The sequence below is a fragment of the Atheta coriaria genome, unplaced genomic scaffold (genome assembly GCF_025399875.1).
Source record: "Atheta coriaria isolate IRGN ID8LTWV9N9 unplaced genomic scaffold, Caltech_Dcor_3.1 hic_scaffold_7_pilon, whole genome shotgun sequence".
Taxonomy (NCBI): domain Eukaryota; kingdom Metazoa; phylum Arthropoda; class Insecta; order Coleoptera; family Staphylinidae; genus Dalotia; species Dalotia coriaria.
Window position 1 is genome coordinate 4,645,704 of NW_027045449.1, and position 16,474 is coordinate 4,662,177.

The following is a 16,474-nucleotide window of genomic DNA, read 5'->3' on the forward strand; positions in this document are numbered from 1 at the left end:
ATTCGCATGATATTAGAGTGGATAATAATGTGTACATGCGTTCTAGCAATGCATAGCACATGAAGCGCTCAAGTAAACATGAAACAATATTTATAATTTGATTAATTACTGGCTCTATTTGATAAGCGCTTCACATTTACGAAATTTAGCATGATAAACATGTTATTTTGGTTATTTCCATAGACAAATCTGGTTTCATAAAAATTCATATTTATTCGTGTTCTTCTTTTTTGTATTAAAATTTGTATCACTTTCCAAATGTCTTCATTTTTTGTTCATCATTTCTTTCAATAATTGAATAACCACTTACAAAACAATTCGCCTTGCCGAAATCATTCTTCACATATAAAAAAAATAATGCGTTAGGCAAAATTAAGCTAAATAATTAAATTAGCAGGACTTCATTGTCTTCTCCAGCTGATCCGCGATTGCCTCGAGGAAATCGCCGGTGTTGAGATAGTGACTTTCCTTGACGTTCTTTAAACCGTAGATCGATGCTGCCAAATCTTTAGTCATGCGACCACCTTCAACGCAATCAACGCACGCCTTTTCCAAAGTTTGAGCGAATTTTGCTAGGTCGGGAGTATTGTCCAACTTAGCACGGTGTTCCAATCCGCGAGTCCACGCAAAGATTGAAGCAATGGGGTTCGTGGACGTAGCGTTTCCTTTTTGGTGTTGACTAGATAGCAAACAATATATTAATATACAGAAACAAAAAATTAAGATTTGAAAAGATTTGAACGTACCGGTAATGTCTGGTAACAGTGCCATGGGCAGCTTCAGCTTCAATTGTTTTACCATCGGGACACATTAAAACCGATGTCATCATACCTAATGAACCGTAACCTTGTGCGACAATGTCTGACTGGACATCACCGTCGTAGTTCTTACAAGACCACACAAAACCGCCATTAGACTTTAAGGCCTGTGCGACCATATCATCAATCAAACGATGCTCATACCAAATGTTATTATCTTTATATTGCTTTCTGTAATCTCTGCAAAGCAAAAAAAAACGCAATTAAAACCATAAATATATTAAATAAATAAATTTTTCGTACTTTTCGTAAATCTCCTGGAAGATATCCTTGAAGCGACCATCGTACTTCTTCAGAATGGTATTCTTAGTGGAAAGATATAGTGGCCAGCCCTTGGCAAGAGCCACTTGGAAGGAAGAGTGCGCAAAAGCAGCAATGGACTCATCAGTATTGTACATGCCCATAGCAACACCACCGCCCTTGTAGTTGAAGAGGTCGTACTTGCGCACTTCACCATCACTAGCGGTGAAAATCATCTCCACCTTGCCTGGTTTATCAACAACAAAGTCCTTCGCCTTGTACTGATCACCATGAGCATGACGCCCGATAATGATCGAGTTAGTCCAGCCAGGTACCAACTTCGGAATGTTCTTGCAAAGAATAGGCTCACGGAAAACGGTACCACCGAGAATGTTACGAATGGTGCCGTTCGGTGATAACCACATCTTCTTTAATTTGAATTCCTCCACGCGCTGCTCATCGGGAGTAATAGTGGCGCATTTAATTCCGACATTGTGTTTCAGAATCGCGTTCGCTGCATCAATTGTGACTTGATCATCAGTCGAATCTCTGCATAAAAACAAAATGTTTAGGGGATATTGAGAATAAAAACCTGTTTTACTCAGGTAATAATTTACAATGTTGCACTGAGTTATAAAGCAAAGATTACCTGTAAGGTAGACCTAAATCATAATAAAGGCATTCAACTTTGACGTAGGGAAAGATTAAACGTTCTTTGATCTTTTCCCAAATAATACGTGTCATCTCGTCGCCGTCCATCTCGACGACTGGATTTTTTGCAACCACTCTGGACGCATCTGAAAACACATTACATTTTTACAAGCAGAAATATATTATAGTCATAAAATTAAAACTATTTAAGCGGCAGATATAAATAGATATAAACAGATATAAATATATTATTTGTTTGAAATTTGTTTTTAATGTGCACACGCTCATTCGCAAGTATTTTTAATGTTATTTGCGAGATGCACTTTGAGTCTCCTCCGATAGCACAACTAGAATATTGATTAGCGATGTGTTATTTTAAAGAGCTGCATGCACTTTAACTCCGGCCTCAAACCAATCAAAACAATCATTATCTATATCCTCCTAAATTCTATACTATACATCTATAGCAACCTCTCAAGTAAAATTTCTAATAAAATATTTCATCGCTTCATCGAATAATAAGTTACAGACTCACTTATTCATGGCAGACGATTGAAATATGCTTACTGGCAGGTAGCTAGGCAATAAACCCACCCTCGTCTACAAGTCAGTACTTGATTTATCGCTAGCAGATTTACAGATAAAAGATTCAAGAAACTTTTAGTAAAACTAGTTTTTGGGAAAAGATGGTAAACACGTGATACCCACAAGGTTCAAAATAGCGTATCGCCAGGCAAACTTTTATCTATTTATTTATTTTAAAATAATTTTAAAACTTAAACATTGCGTACCAAATTTTTATTTGTTTTTAATGTTGTTTGGTTCTGAGATGTCTCGAGGCGTATCCCAGAGATTAATTTCATTAATTATTTTATTGTTTTTGGCAGTAATACGCGATAAAAATATAAAACCAAAACATTTCACAATGTAAACAATTTACAATTCATAAAATAAATAGAAAACGAAATTTGTAGCTAATTGAACTCACTGCTACCTATTTAATTAAATAATTGATATAATCCTGCGATATTTTAGGAGCAATTTATACTGAAAATAATGTTTTTGTTTGTTTACAAATTGACACGAGTACAGTGCAAAGGTCAAACGTGAGCTGAACTTCGCCAGGCGCCCTTTTTACGACTTGTTGCACGAAAGCAAACCAACCAGACGCATTTATCGATTACGGAATAAAGCGCCCGGCAGCAATGCGTCATAACAAACCAGCGGGCGCCCATGCCGCCCGTTAAAAATCGTTATAAATTAAACGAATTTAAATCATTTAAATTTAACGCAAATAATCACGCAACCAACTATACACCCGGCGAATGAGGTGCTTTTCACGTGTTAATACAACTATTACGTAATATCAACAAACACACGCTGGCAAAAACAAATAATACTCCGCTTTGATTGAAAGTGACAGGTTTAGTGTACGAATAGCAGTTGTACTCACGTCGTTGTTGAGAGGCGACGGCCAGACGCGCATGGCCCCAGCCCGTTCTGCAGAACTTCGTCAGCGTGCCGGCCATCCTGAATGTGTATGAATAAGTTTTTTGTACGGTGGATGCTGTGATGGTTCACGAGCGGCGCGCGAATGAGCGCTGTGCGGCGTCGGCGGATTGCTTTATGCCTTTCTCTAGCCCAGTGGCCGGGGCTTGCTGCTGCCGGTTGTCGGGTGTAGGTTTGAGAGAGTTTGGAGAGCGGTCTTATCTATCTTCTATGCAGGCGTCGCACGTTTCGTTTCAGTCGTTTCGGAATTGAATGAAAACGTGGCAGAGCTTTGATGTTGCTGGTTATGGGTTGAACTGCGCGACTACAACTACAAACGTTTCAGCGGTTTCGGTGTATCTGTTGCGTTTGGCGCTTGGTTGCTCAGGCTGAGGGTTCACAACGAGCACGGTTGGGCACAACAGGCGCGCAGGAATAGAACAAACGCTATGCGTGAAGTTTAGGAAGAGTCTGAAAACAAATTAATAAATAATTATAAAAACACGCAATTGTAAGGTTAATTCACATTGGTTATGACTAAAAGAAACGTCAAATAAAAATACATAATTTCACAGATAATAAGTTACTGTTATTTTTTGCATAACTGATTCACAAAAAATATTTGTTGAAAAAATTATTCCACGCACTGATTAGATATTTGCGTTAAGGTACATATCAAATACAAATGTTGACGCAAATGTGCTTCATCCTAGCAGTACACTCATAAATTAATTTGTATTCTGGTTGCTAAAAATACAAGCAAACACAATGACTTCATAACAAATTTGATAAAATAAGCACAGCCTGGTTAATCACTTGTGCAAAATATTGCCAACCAAGGTCAAACTATTAATTCATATTCATGATACTTTAATTTACGTTTACTGTCCTTAATTATACACCCAGAACATCTAAAACAACTCCGTCTCTACTGACTTACTTTTTTATCCTCACGCTTATTACTGATTACTTATTATTGATGCAGGTAAATTCGATTAGCACCGCACAAAATAAAAACTTGTCAATCGCGTCCGCCGACGTACGAAACATAAGAAAGTTTTTCGCAACTTTGAACTCGCCCGAGCTTGCTGTTGATCCGCTTGATGTATGAAGTACGAATCGCGTTTAATCGGCGAAGAACACGTTCGCTCACAGCTCTCGCACGAGAGCCACGTGAAACACAAAAGAAGCGCACAAAGGACGACTTTTTTGCGTGTGGCTTTTTTTTAAGCGGCGCGCCTGAGTTTTTATTATACGTTCCGATGCGCTTTGTTACGTCTTCGTTTCGAGCTCTAAACGCTACCGCACTGGGAACCAAAGAGAAAGGGCATAAACAACGTGTGCACGACACGCAAATGCATTCACTTGCATACAAATTGTCCGGAAAATTTAATTTTGCAACAATTTACAGTTCGTTTGATTTAATTTCGTTTAATATAGGCAACTCCATAGGTTTATGTTACTCCGTGACGTCATGAAAAAACAAAATGGCTGCCGGATGTTGAATTCTTCTGTTATTTTGATTTATAAAAAGATTATGGTGGCTTTGGTAAGTGTGTATATCCTAATAAAACATCGATACATAATTTGCATTACTTCGGAATATTTACCGTTTTTACGACTGCCCATGTGATTTTAGCATTTATGGCCGCTTTTGGAACGATTTGTATATTGCCGGTCGGCACACTGCTGGTTTTCAGCAGACGCTTCGAACGCCCGTCGACCGCCGCACGCCGGCATGTTCTCAGTCAGTCTCGCTGCACGTTGCACGTCGTGAGGATCTGTGGCGATCAAGTGGCGGGTTGCTTTCGATACATCGAACCGGCGCGATATCGTCGACAGTTATTAGGGAATCACGACCGAAAACCCGATACCATTGAATCTTGCGGTGGGTGACCCTGCGACGCGTCCGTTTTGCCACCAGCTGAAAACGCACCACAACAACGCGCCACGGCAAGGCAACCCTTGTTGTGACGCCGTGAAACGCCCTCGCTTTCACACGAGAGCAACTAGTACACTTGAAATTCGTCATCTTATTCAACACAATTATCAACACGCAGAAGGCAGAAAGAAGAGTTTATAGTGATGGCAGTGTAGTCGGTGCGTGCAGCAGGCGGCGCATCTAATTGAATGCATTAAAAATGTAAGTTGTGTTTTGTTTTCTAAAAAAAAATCAAATACTCTTACATTCAGACACCCACTTATACTTTTCATTTTGTAATATTACTTCCGCACAAACAACTTTTGTTTTCTTGGCATCAGTGACCAGAAATTTAAATAGAAAAATAGGTAATTCAACCCGCACCGATTTTTAACTGCGTGTTAAATTTGTTTTATATTGTGTAGATGTATCGCAAGGAATAAGTTAGGGACAATATTGCCATCCAGAAAGTGACTGTATAAATAGACACCCAAAAGTCGAGCAGTAGTGGCTAGGTTTCGATTCGGATTATAATAACTTCGCACCGCGCTTGTTAGGCTGCTCTAGATCAGCGTCGCGACGCTCTACGCATCGCACGGTTGATATTTTAGTAGAGATGCGACATTCATTGTCTATTTAGGAAACACGCCACGTACACGTTGAACTATTCCACGGTTAAGAATAATTGTAGGTATTCAAAATGAACGAAATAAAAGAAATAAATATTAAAATTCTTTTTGAGCGCAGTTTTTTAGCAAAAACTTAATTTTTTAGTCATTATTTCAGCTTCGAGTGCATTGCCAATGAATTAGTTGCCATAGCAACGTATTGTACTTGTGAATTGAAAGGTATATAGATAAATTTCAATTATCTGAAGGTATATTTATATTTACTCGGATACTTATCACAATAATCAAGTTAATGGTTTCAAGCAAACATTCTTCAATAGATAATAATTAAATAATCTCATTTTTGTTTATTTCCACTTCAAAATCAGAGCTAAAAATATGTAAGGATGTTGTTTATATGTCAAGTCCTTTTAAACGTGAGAGTTTTGTTTGTTTATTAATGTAATAATGAACATTTCAAGTTAATTAAATCTATTAATAGAGAATGTACTTATTAAATGTGCTAATCTTGCTCTTCAAATTTAATTAATAAGTATATTATACATATAATAACTTAAAATATTACGTTACTGCAATAGATAAATAATAATTTACACTTTTGCAACATAAAAGTCAGCATTATTTTTAATGCGTGTAAGTTTTAAACATTCGTGCGTAGTTAAGAATCGTTAACCCCTTTCACCAAACAATAAAATCAGTTGATAATATTGATTCGAAGCGTTTGGAAGCAAAGTAATTAAATTGTTGACTTTGTCGCGACGACGCATTAATAAATTACGCAAAGTAATAATAAAAAAATAATTTAAAACGCTGAGAACACGTGCTAATAATAAAAAATCAACCGCATAAATTATTTTGGGAGTTTGTTGCCCCTTAACCTTAACCAACGCAAAATTTACATAACATAAATAAATAAAAACTTGATTTGCGAATTTAAATCTAAAAAAAAGTTGTTAGGAATTCAAGAATAGTTTTTTTGGTTTGTTGTTTTCGTATTGAAAATATTTTGTGTACCAATATTTTTTTAATTGTTGCCACCACGATAAGCAGTTCATTGCTGTTGGACACATAAAGTTATGTAAGTCAAGCGGATGATAAACAGTGCGCCTCTTACTCGAATCGAAAACCGTGCATATGAGCGTGAGCAAACATTATAATCGTCCAATCAAACAGCGCAAACAAATTCGTCTTTATCAACCGTCTCACTTTATCAGCGCGTTCGGTTTAACGCGTTCGTGTTGATATTTCGGAGAGTATGTAATACATTATAACATCACATTTAAATTCGTTCTCTTGCCATTGCTCATTATACAACAATTCAGTAATTTTCTCATTTTTTTTTCCAGAATGCACAAACTATTGTAGTGAATTTAGTGAATAAATTAAGCAATTAAAAAATTACAAAATGGCGCGGGGTGTTCTACGACTATATGTGCATACGCCGAATTTGCTGTTACTTCGAAATGGAGGAAAAGCAAGCAACAGATGGTTTTCAAGCACAGGAAGAAGTCTGCAGAAAGAGGCACAAAGTGCTGATAAGAAAGTTATCCGAGGGATTCCCTACAAGAATCTTACGATTGGCGTACCGAAAGAAACATGGAAGAATGAAAGAAGGTAATATTTTAATATGAAACTATTTAAACTTTGAACGAAAGAAAGTTATTGATTGAGTTTTATGTGGTTGCCTATGTTAAATTCTTATTTATATGAAGATGATTTAACATATGCAACTTTAAAGACATTTATTCAAATAAAATATGTATATTTGAATTATTTTAGAGTTGCTATGACGCCCGTTGTAGCTGCAACTTTAATTAAAAAAGGATTCAACGTAAATGTTGAAGCTGGTGCTGGCGCTGAGGCGAAATTCCGCGATGAAGAGTACCAGAAAGCCGGCGCTAAATTAGTGGATAAAAATGCCGCTTTTGACACAGATATTATTGTAAAAGTTCGGCAACCACTGGAAGCTGAAATTAACAGTTTTAAACCAAACAGCACACTGATATCATTCCTTTATCCAGCTCAAAATAAAGCTTTAGTGGATCAATTAGCTAGTAGAAAAATAAATGCCTTCGGTAAGTAATACTCTTCACATCTAACTTAAATAAATATTGTTAAATTATTGTTTAAATTTGAATAGCAATGGATTGCATTCCGCGCATTACCCGCGCCCAAGTCTTCGACGCACTGAGCTCAATGGCGAACATCTCAGGATACCGCGCTGTGGTAGAAGCCGCCAATCATTTTCCGCGTTTTTTCTCTGGTCAGATCACAGCTGCTGGTAAAGTTCCGCCAGCGAAGATTCTAATCATCGGTGGTGGAGTGGCTGGTCTTGCTGCAATCGGTCAGGCCAAGTCCATGGGCGCTGTTGTACGTGCTTTTGATACTCGCAGTGTTGTTAAGGAGCAGGTAGAATCAATGGGAGCCGAGTTCCTCACCATCGAATTGAAAGAAGAAGGAGGTACCGCCGGTGGATACAGTAAAGAGATGAGCAAGGAGTTTATTGAAGCGGAACATGCGCTCTTTGCAAAACAATGTCGCGAAGTGGACATTATCATCACCACCGCGTTGATTCCGGGTAAAAAGGCACCAGTTCTACTCCTCAAGGAGCATATCATGGCGATGAAGCCAGGTAGCGTTGTTGTGGACCTTGCCGCTGAGGCTGGTGGTAACATTGAAACAACTAAACCTGGAGAGGTTTATGTTTTAAACGACGTCACACATATAGGTTTAACTGATTTATCTAGCCGGTTGCCGACACAAAGTTCTACTTTGTATGCGAATAATATTTCGAAATTTTTATTGTCCATGGGACAAGAAAACCATTTTGATATCAATCTTGAGGACGAGGTCGTCCGGGGAAGTATTATTTTGGATAAGGGTAATATGATGTGGCCACCACCGAAACCTGTAGGACCACCGCCTACTACAGCAGCGGCAAAACCAGCGGAAGTTGCTAAGGTACAGGTGAAGGAAGTGTCTCCGTTGATGCAAACTTTAAATACTTCATTAGCTACATCTGCAGGTACTGTTTTAATTTCTTTCTTTGGGTGTCTTTCTATTTTTTAATTATAAATATTTATATTAGGTATTGGTGGTATTTTGGCTTTGGGAGCAACATCGCCCAATCCAGCCTTTACGTCCATGTTAACCACACTTGGTTTATCTGGTATTGTTGGTTACCACACTGTGTGGGGTGTAACTCCAGCCTTGCACTCGCCGTTGATGTCGGTAACAAACGCCATCTCTGGTATAACAGCTGTCGGAGGTTTATTGCTTATGAACGGAGGTTATTATCCCACAAATTCTGTTGAGGCTTTAGCTGCGTCCGCTGCGTTTATTTCCTTCATTAACGTTTTTGGAGGATTTGTTGTTACCAAAAGAATGTTGGATATGTTCAAGAGGTACGGTCTAATTACTATAGATCTTGTTTTGAGGTTAATTGATTTGGTTATGTTCGTTTTTAGACCTGGTGATCCACCAGAGTACAATTCATTGTACGCCATTCCTGCCGCTCTTTTCATGGGTGGTTATGGCTATGCAGCCATGGCTAATCTTGCGGAAGTTCATCAAGCTGCTTATCTTGCGGCTTCCCTCTGCTGCGTGGGTGCTCTCGCTGGTCTCAGCTCACAGACCACATCGAGATTAGGAAATAATTTAGGAATTGTAAGTTCTAGCACCGTATGATGTAATTTATTTTATAATAACCATTTTTTTTAACTAGATTGGTGTTGCTGGTGGTATAGCAGCAACCTTAGGACAAATGGCACCCAACCCAGAGGTCTTAGCCCAAATGGCAGCTTGTTTAGTTGCTGGTGGTGGTCTCGGCACGCTTATTGCTAAGCGTATTCAAATTACTGATCTACCTCAACTTGTCGCCGGTTTTCACAGTTTAGTTGGCCTCGCTGCTGTGCTCACTTGCATGGCGACCTTTATCCACGACCAACCGTCCTTTGCAACCGATGAAGCAGCCAACGTAATTAAAACCGCGCTCTTTTTGGGTACTTACATCGGTGGAGTTACCTTTAGCGGGTCCCTTGTAGCTTATGGAAAACTCCAAGGTATACTAAAGTCCAATGCGATGCTTCTACCAGGCAGACACGCGATCAACGCTGGATTGCTGTTAGGTAATGTCGGTGCAGGCGCATACCTCTTCTACGATCCTTCCATGATGGGAGGATTAGGTGCGTTGGGTACCACTGCTGCTTTAGCATCCACTATGGGTGTAACACTCACCGCAGCTATAGGTGGTGCGGACATGCCGGTGGTCATCACCGTCTTGAACAGTTATTCCGGTTGGGCGCTTTGCGCTGAAGGTTTCATGTTGAATAATAATTTGATGACTATTGTCGGCGCACTTATTGGCAGCTCGGGTGCCATTTTGTCTTACATTATGTGCAAGGCAATGAATAGATCCCTACCGAATGTTATTATGGGTGGATTTGGCACGTCCAGTACAGGAGGCGGTAAACCAATGGAAATCACTGGCACGCACACTGAGGTTAATGTCGACGGCGCGGTGGAAATGATTAAAAACGCAAGGAATATTATTATTGTACCTGGTTACGGTTTGTGTGTCGCCAAGGCGCAGTATCCGATCGCTGAGATGGTCAATAGCCTCAAGAAGCAGGGAAAGAACGTCCGGTTTGCTATTCATCCAGTTGCAGGTAAAAAAACACGACTTTGCATGTCACACACATAAGTCAATGTCAAATTGTTTACATTAAAAACAAATATTATTTCAGGACGTATGCCTGGACAACTCAATGTTTTGCTTGCTGAAGCAGGCGTACCGTACGACGATGTGTTGGAAATGGATGAAATCAACGACGACTTCCCCGAAACTGATCTAACTTTAGTCATTGGCGCTAATGATACTGTCAATTCAGCCGCTATGGATGATCCCAACTCTCCCATTGCCGGCATGCCTGTTCTTAACGTCTGGAAGTCCGAGCAGGTGATCGTAATGAAACGATCGCTTGGTGTTGGTTATGCGGCTGTTGACAATCCTGTCTTCTATAAGCCAAATACTGCTATGTTGCTCGGTGACGCAAAGAAAACGTGCGAACAATTATTGGGTAAAGTTCTATCGGACTAAATTTACAAACTCAATCTCCTCAAATCTTCCTCAAACAATATTTTATTTGCCACAAACAAATTGTTTGTGAACTGCACAACTTGTACACCTCCCATTTTTACCTTAACTACTTGATAAGAATAAGTGATATAAGAATTATTGTAAGCATAAAACTTTGTTATGAATAAGAAAATTATGTACGTGATTTTTATATTAAGATTTTAAGACAAACAAAGCTACGAAATGCATTTAAACACTAAAAATCAGTACTGCGACACTCATAAAAGCGTATTTTATAATGAATATAATTTTGCATGCGTTTTAAGGCAAAATGATACAAAAAATTGATATAATAAAGTAATGTAAATGATCGTCCCATGATAGAATCAGACTGCTGGGTCAGCTGGATGCGTTCTATCCCATGACTAAACATAAAGAAAAACGCATTAATAATAACGTCGAACTAATTTATAACGGATACTAACTTGTTTGGCAATTCCGCGAAACTTTTCGACATTCTGCTGACCAGTCTTGCTGATCAACTTAAAGAACATGCTGTCTTTCTGCTCAATCAATTTGTGTGGATGATCGTATTCCATTACCATTCCAGAATCCATCACCAACACCTGAATAATTTTATTTAAATTAATTTGCGATTTGTGTTGTTTCCAAAACTCACTTTATCGGAATCCATTATTGTGTTCAGTCTATGCGCGATAGTAAAAACAGTACAATGTGCAAATTTCTCTCGAATTGTTTTTTGAATGAAAAGATCCGTTTGTAAGTCCACATTGGCGGTGGCTTCGTCCATGATTAATATTTTGTTGTTACGCACAATGGCGCGTGCTAAACACACAAGTTGTCGCGAGCCCACTGATAAATTGACTCCACCCTCCGACATTACTTCATCTAAACAATCTTTAAAACAAAAATGCGGTAATTTTATTTTTATGTTGATTGTGGTATTTTACCGATGTTTTCTGCTAGACGTAAATCAACATCTACGAGCGCGGAATACAAAACAACATCAGGATATTCATCAAATGGATCTAGATTGTAACGTAAAGTTCCCGAAAATATTACAGGTTCCTGTAAATTTGTGAAATAAGAATAGTGAACTAGTTATAAAAATAGGCTATGTTACTTGTGGAATGATTGAAATTTGTTTTCTGAGCGCATGTAATCCAATTCCGCCTGTTTCAATGCCATCAATGTAAATACTTCCTTCGATGTAAGACAATCTGAACAAAGCTGCAACAATGGACGACTTTCCAGCACCAGTACGTCCGACAATACCAATCTAGTGAAGGGAAATGGTTAAACGATTAAAGAAAGTTATTATTTGAATTAAAACGCGTGAAATTTACCTTTTCCTTTGGATTAACCGATAGAGTAACATTTCTCAACACAGGCGTTTCATGCGTGGAGTATCTCATGCTCAAATTTTTGAAATTAATATCCCCTTGACGTGGCCATGATCCATCAGGTTCTTTACCGGGTTCACTTTCTAATGGCGGCTCTGGTTCGATGTTTGTAAATTCCAAAACGCGTTCGACGGCTGTGAGCTGCGTCTCAAATTCAGCGCTTTGTCGCATACCCCATTGAAAGATACCGGTAAGACCGATAGATTGACTTAGGATCAGTCCTACATATGCAGAATCGTCTTTGCGCATAAGCAGGAAGTAGTATATGATGCATGTAATGTAAACACATGTCAGTACGTCCAATAGGTAACCAAAAGCGCGTGACGCCGCCATGAAAAGGAACGATGCTGAAGTGTGTGTGTCCTGATAGTGATCAAACTCTTCGACGAGTTGCATTTCGTTGCCATGTGCGCGGATTGTAGCTAATCCTTGCATAGTTGCGTTTGTATGGGTAAAAACCGGAGATCGAGCTAAGGAAAATTTTGGATATATTACATAAGCGTTGAGTTGAGGTTATGATGAATAACCTACCTACTCCTTCGAGTCGTTTCAAGCTACAACTTGCCTTGAGATAATATTTTCGTATAATATAGAAAATCGCTGTAAAGATTGCCGTGAAAATCAACAACCAAGCATCGATGATCATCAATAACCAGATTACGCCGACAAAATTCAGCAAAATCTATAAATTTCAAGTAACCAATTTTAATTTAAACAATAACAATATTTTTTAGTTTACCTGGTATGTATCCACCATGGAATATGGTAAAATCTCATCAACAGCACCCATATCCTTTGAAAATCGATTCAAAATTCTTCCGCTGTCGTTCAAAGTGAAAAATCTCATGTTTGCACGTGTCACGCTGTTAAACATCTTGTTATGCAGACTAAAATTGAATATAATGAGTACTTTTTAAATGTAATAAAGTAATACTAACCTAATTGAAGCTTTCATGCAAAATCCATAGAAGAAGAATGATCTAAACAGTGAAATTAACATGGTGCTGAGTACAGCGAAGCCAGCTGCTTTAATGCATTCTGATCTCGGAAAGTTATCAAACTGCTCTGGCAACCAAAATGTCCCACGACCAAAATATCGCTTGTCTTCGATTTTTGCCCAGACCGAAATGAAGTAATCAAAGATGGAGGCAGCAACCTGCGCCAATATGAATAAGGACAGCATGAACAAAACTACACAGCAGTTGCCACCGGCTAAGTAATAGTGTTTTAGGATTGAACAGTTGACAACACCACTGCTGCGCATTTCTTCGAATTCTTTCAAATTCTGTAAAATACACAACATTACACATTACCGTCATTTGAGTAAACGTTAAATAAAAAACATTACAGGTCCTTTTATATTCGACATGACAGTACTCTTAATTGCCGTCATGGGTATAGCATCAGCGTCCGCATCTTCTTCAGCGTCCGGGACCAAAGTTTTCATATCGCGCCGGGTAAAAATATGATCATAACTTCCAGCTAGCTTGATGCGGCCGTCTTCAAGTACAATGATATGCTTCACCGATTTAAGGTATTGCAGTTGGTGAGTGGCCAAAACAACAATTTTGGTCTTAAGATAGCCACAGATGCATTCTTCAAAGAGATGTTTTCCAACGTTTGTATCAACTGCGGATAGAGGATCATCCAAGAGATATATGTCTGCGTCCTTGTAAACACAGCGAGCTAAATTAATACGCGCACGTTGACCACCACTCAAGGATATTCCTTTTTCTCCTACAGGAGTGCGGTCACCATAAGGTAATAAGGAAAAGTCCCGGATCAATGCGCATGCGCGAATGACAACTTGGTACTTCTCGCGGTTATATTGTTGACCAAAGAGGATATTATCGCGTACAGAACCTAAAATATTTATACTTTAAGTATATATTTTAAGAAAATTGTTATATACCTCGAAAAATGAAAGGATCCTGAGCTGAATAAGATGGTACTCCTTCAACGGACACTTTCCCTTCAAACGGAGTAAGTTCCTGTAATATCATTTGCATTACGCATGATTTTCCGCTTCCGACTGGACCAATCAACGCTGTCAAGCTCGCAGGTTTACAAAGCATCATAAAGTTATCCAATACAATCATTTTGCCGTATTTAATGCTTGCATTTTGAATGTCAATGATGTTGCTCCTAGCTGGAGTAAATCTCTTTCTGTAGTAGTAAGCGTAATTCGGATTTTTTGCTAACCGTGTCATCCATTTTGGATCCATTGGTTCTGGATTAGCAATGTGCGTTTCCGGCAGCATTAAAAAATCAGTTATGCGTTTTACCGCGACAATCATTTCAGCAACCTTTAATGAACACATAAAATATTAATAGTAGCTTGAAATTAGGGTTATGTAGAAATATTACATGTCCCATTCCTTGTGGGTAGTAGACAGTCATGGTCATACGTAATATTTGAAAGTATGACACGATGTAGAATACAGATTCGACTGTAATTTTTTCATGTTGGGAAAGGTAGCAATAACAGGAGAAGAAGTGTCCACTACGTGTTGTGAACAAAATCAAGGACATCATGATTCCTTTGATGACAGAGGACTTAATCAATGAGTGCATTTCATGTCTTTAAGAAATAAATCGTTTTTAGTATTTTATAAGAATTCTCAGGAGGGTTGCATACTTTCGAGTTTTATGCAGTGCCGCACTAAATGCGTATTCCCAGGCGTACATCTTGATAACGCGTATACCGGAAATAATCTCGTTCATCACTTGAACACGATGATCAGTTCTCAAAGCCGTCTCAATACGGAGATATTTTGTCATGCAAGCCAGAATAACTGTTGAAACAAAATGTATAATATTTAAAATTGCGCCAATGTTTCAATCTACCTTGCAACGGAATGCAAAACAAAACCGGCGCCATGCCAATCACAGCACACCAGCCTATCTCCCAGTAAATGAAATATATTGAGAATGCAACTGTTGTTGGTCCCAGCCAAAGGTAATGAATGAAATGTAATTGCTCAAACTTGTTGACGTCGTTTGAGAGGATATTAATAACATTTCCAATCATTTTTCCAGTAAGTTGACTGCTATCTAAACGCAGAACCTGAAAAATATTATTTTGTGTTAGGTTAAAATAGAGTTAATATTATAGGTTAAGAAATACTTTTCGATATATAAGCGAACACATTGCTATTCGTATCTTCATCCCAGCGTAGTTCAGATATGTAAACACAGGATGGTACACTATAACGGCAACTATCCCGCAGAAAACTATCCCAAACGCGTAAAACATGGATTCGTTGGTGGAAATTCGTTCTTGATTGTCGCCGTAGTAATGTGCCACACGTCCCATATAAGTGTGGCCATATGGATTCCTATAAAAGTTTTCAAAATGTTAGAAAATAGCAATATGAAACGTCGATAAATATTAACGTACGTTGTATTGTTATCAATGTTAATAATTGACAAATATCTCAATACCAAACCAACGAAAATTGGTTGGTAAATTCGACATCCCAACTCCATTAATCCAAGAGCCAGTCCATAAGCAGCAATCTCCCAACCGAAGCAATGAGCAATCACCCCGACCAAACTGGGACGTACTTTTGCATTTTTGCGGTTTGACATCCTTTTTGACCATTGCTTCGAAAGACGCTTGCCAAGTTTTGCTGACTCATGTTCAGGCAGTGGACGAGTAAGATCATACTCAGAGAAATCACGTTTTAACCCAATTTTAAAAATGGGTATGGTATACCTAAAAGGGAAAATTTGTCAAAATATAATATGTATTGATAGATAAGGACGTGTACGATACCAAAATGACGCTTTGCTCAACCAGCTTGCTTTCGCCGCTGTGTTGTCGAGGGTCATATGCGAGGTAGTGGAAATTCGCCTCATCATGTTCGGATTCGTGTGTCTTCACACGCCCTTCTGATGTAGAAATGTGCAATTGTTTGCACTGTGTATAAATTTGTAAACTAGTGACACTTTTGACTGCACAGCAACGTCATGAAATAAATAACACATACTTGATAACTTTTAAGTTTTAAAACTTTCTACTGGTTGCCATAAGATACCTGTAACTTGATGGATGTATACTGTTTAGGCGTATTATGATTGAGGTTAGGAAAAACTTTATTTTATAGGTTTTACTGCACAAAAATTATAAGTACCTAAACACAATTCTTTTTTACTATCGAACATATTTCATAATAGTTTTAAAATGCGACAGTTTTTTATTTAAATGTTTTTCTTATCGTGTA

General features: G+C 38.4%; 3 protein-coding genes across 4 annotated transcripts; 1 reads left to right on the plus strand and 2 right to left on the minus strand.

Annotated features, from left to right (window-relative positions):
• Nucleotides 1–193: 193 nt before the first annotated feature.
• On the minus strand, nt 194–3,524 carry LOC135795689 (isocitrate dehydrogenase [NADP] cytoplasmic-like). Its single transcript, XM_065307451.1, has 5 exons — nt 3,163–3,524; nt 1,708–1,855; nt 1,062–1,607; nt 747–998; nt 194–679 (listed from the first exon to the last, which is right to left on the minus strand). Exons 1-5 carry the CDS (start codon nt 3,236–3,238, stop codon nt 391–393), a joined length of 1,311 nt encoding a protein of 436 aa, XP_065163523.1. The 5' UTR covers nt 3,239–3,524; the 3' UTR covers nt 194–390.
• A 1,381-nt stretch (nt 3,525–4,905) lies between these two features.
• Nucleotides 4,906–11,195, plus strand: LOC135795688 (NAD(P) transhydrogenase, mitochondrial-like). 2 transcript variants are annotated; one of them, XM_065307449.1, is made up of 8 exons: nt 4,906–5,340; nt 7,094–7,361; nt 7,527–7,822; nt 7,888–8,772; nt 8,836–9,151; nt 9,215–9,413; nt 9,472–10,414; nt 10,493–11,195. In XM_065307449.1, the coding sequence occupies exons 2-8, from the start codon at nt 7,153–7,155 to the stop codon at nt 10,843–10,845; spliced, it is 3,201 nt and encodes a 1,066-aa protein (XP_065163521.1). In that variant the 5' UTR covers nt 4,906–5,340; nt 7,094–7,152; the 3' UTR covers nt 10,846–11,195. The 2 variants fall into 2 exon arrangements, with proteins under 2 accessions (XP_065163521.1, XP_065163522.1); XM_065307450.1 differs by lacking the exon at nt 4,906–5,340 and adding an exon at nt 6,863–7,000.
• On the minus strand, nt 11,114–16,252 carry LOC135795687 (ATP-binding cassette sub-family C member 4-like). The gene is made up of 17 exons (XM_065307448.1): nt 16,027–16,252; nt 15,649–15,966; nt 15,376–15,586; nt 15,096–15,315; nt 14,887–15,043; nt 14,616–14,829; nt 14,161–14,554; nt 13,597–14,111; nt 13,187–13,533; nt 12,988–13,135; nt 12,780–12,930; nt 12,192–12,718; nt 11,969–12,124; nt 11,796–11,913; nt 11,504–11,742; nt 11,310–11,450; nt 11,114–11,249 (listed from the first exon to the last, which is right to left on the minus strand). Exons 1-17 carry the CDS (start codon nt 16,110–16,112, stop codon nt 11,211–11,213), a joined length of 3,981 nt encoding a protein of 1,326 aa, XP_065163520.1. The 5' UTR covers nt 16,113–16,252; the 3' UTR covers nt 11,114–11,210.
• Nucleotides 16,253–16,474: the final 222 nt, after the last annotated feature.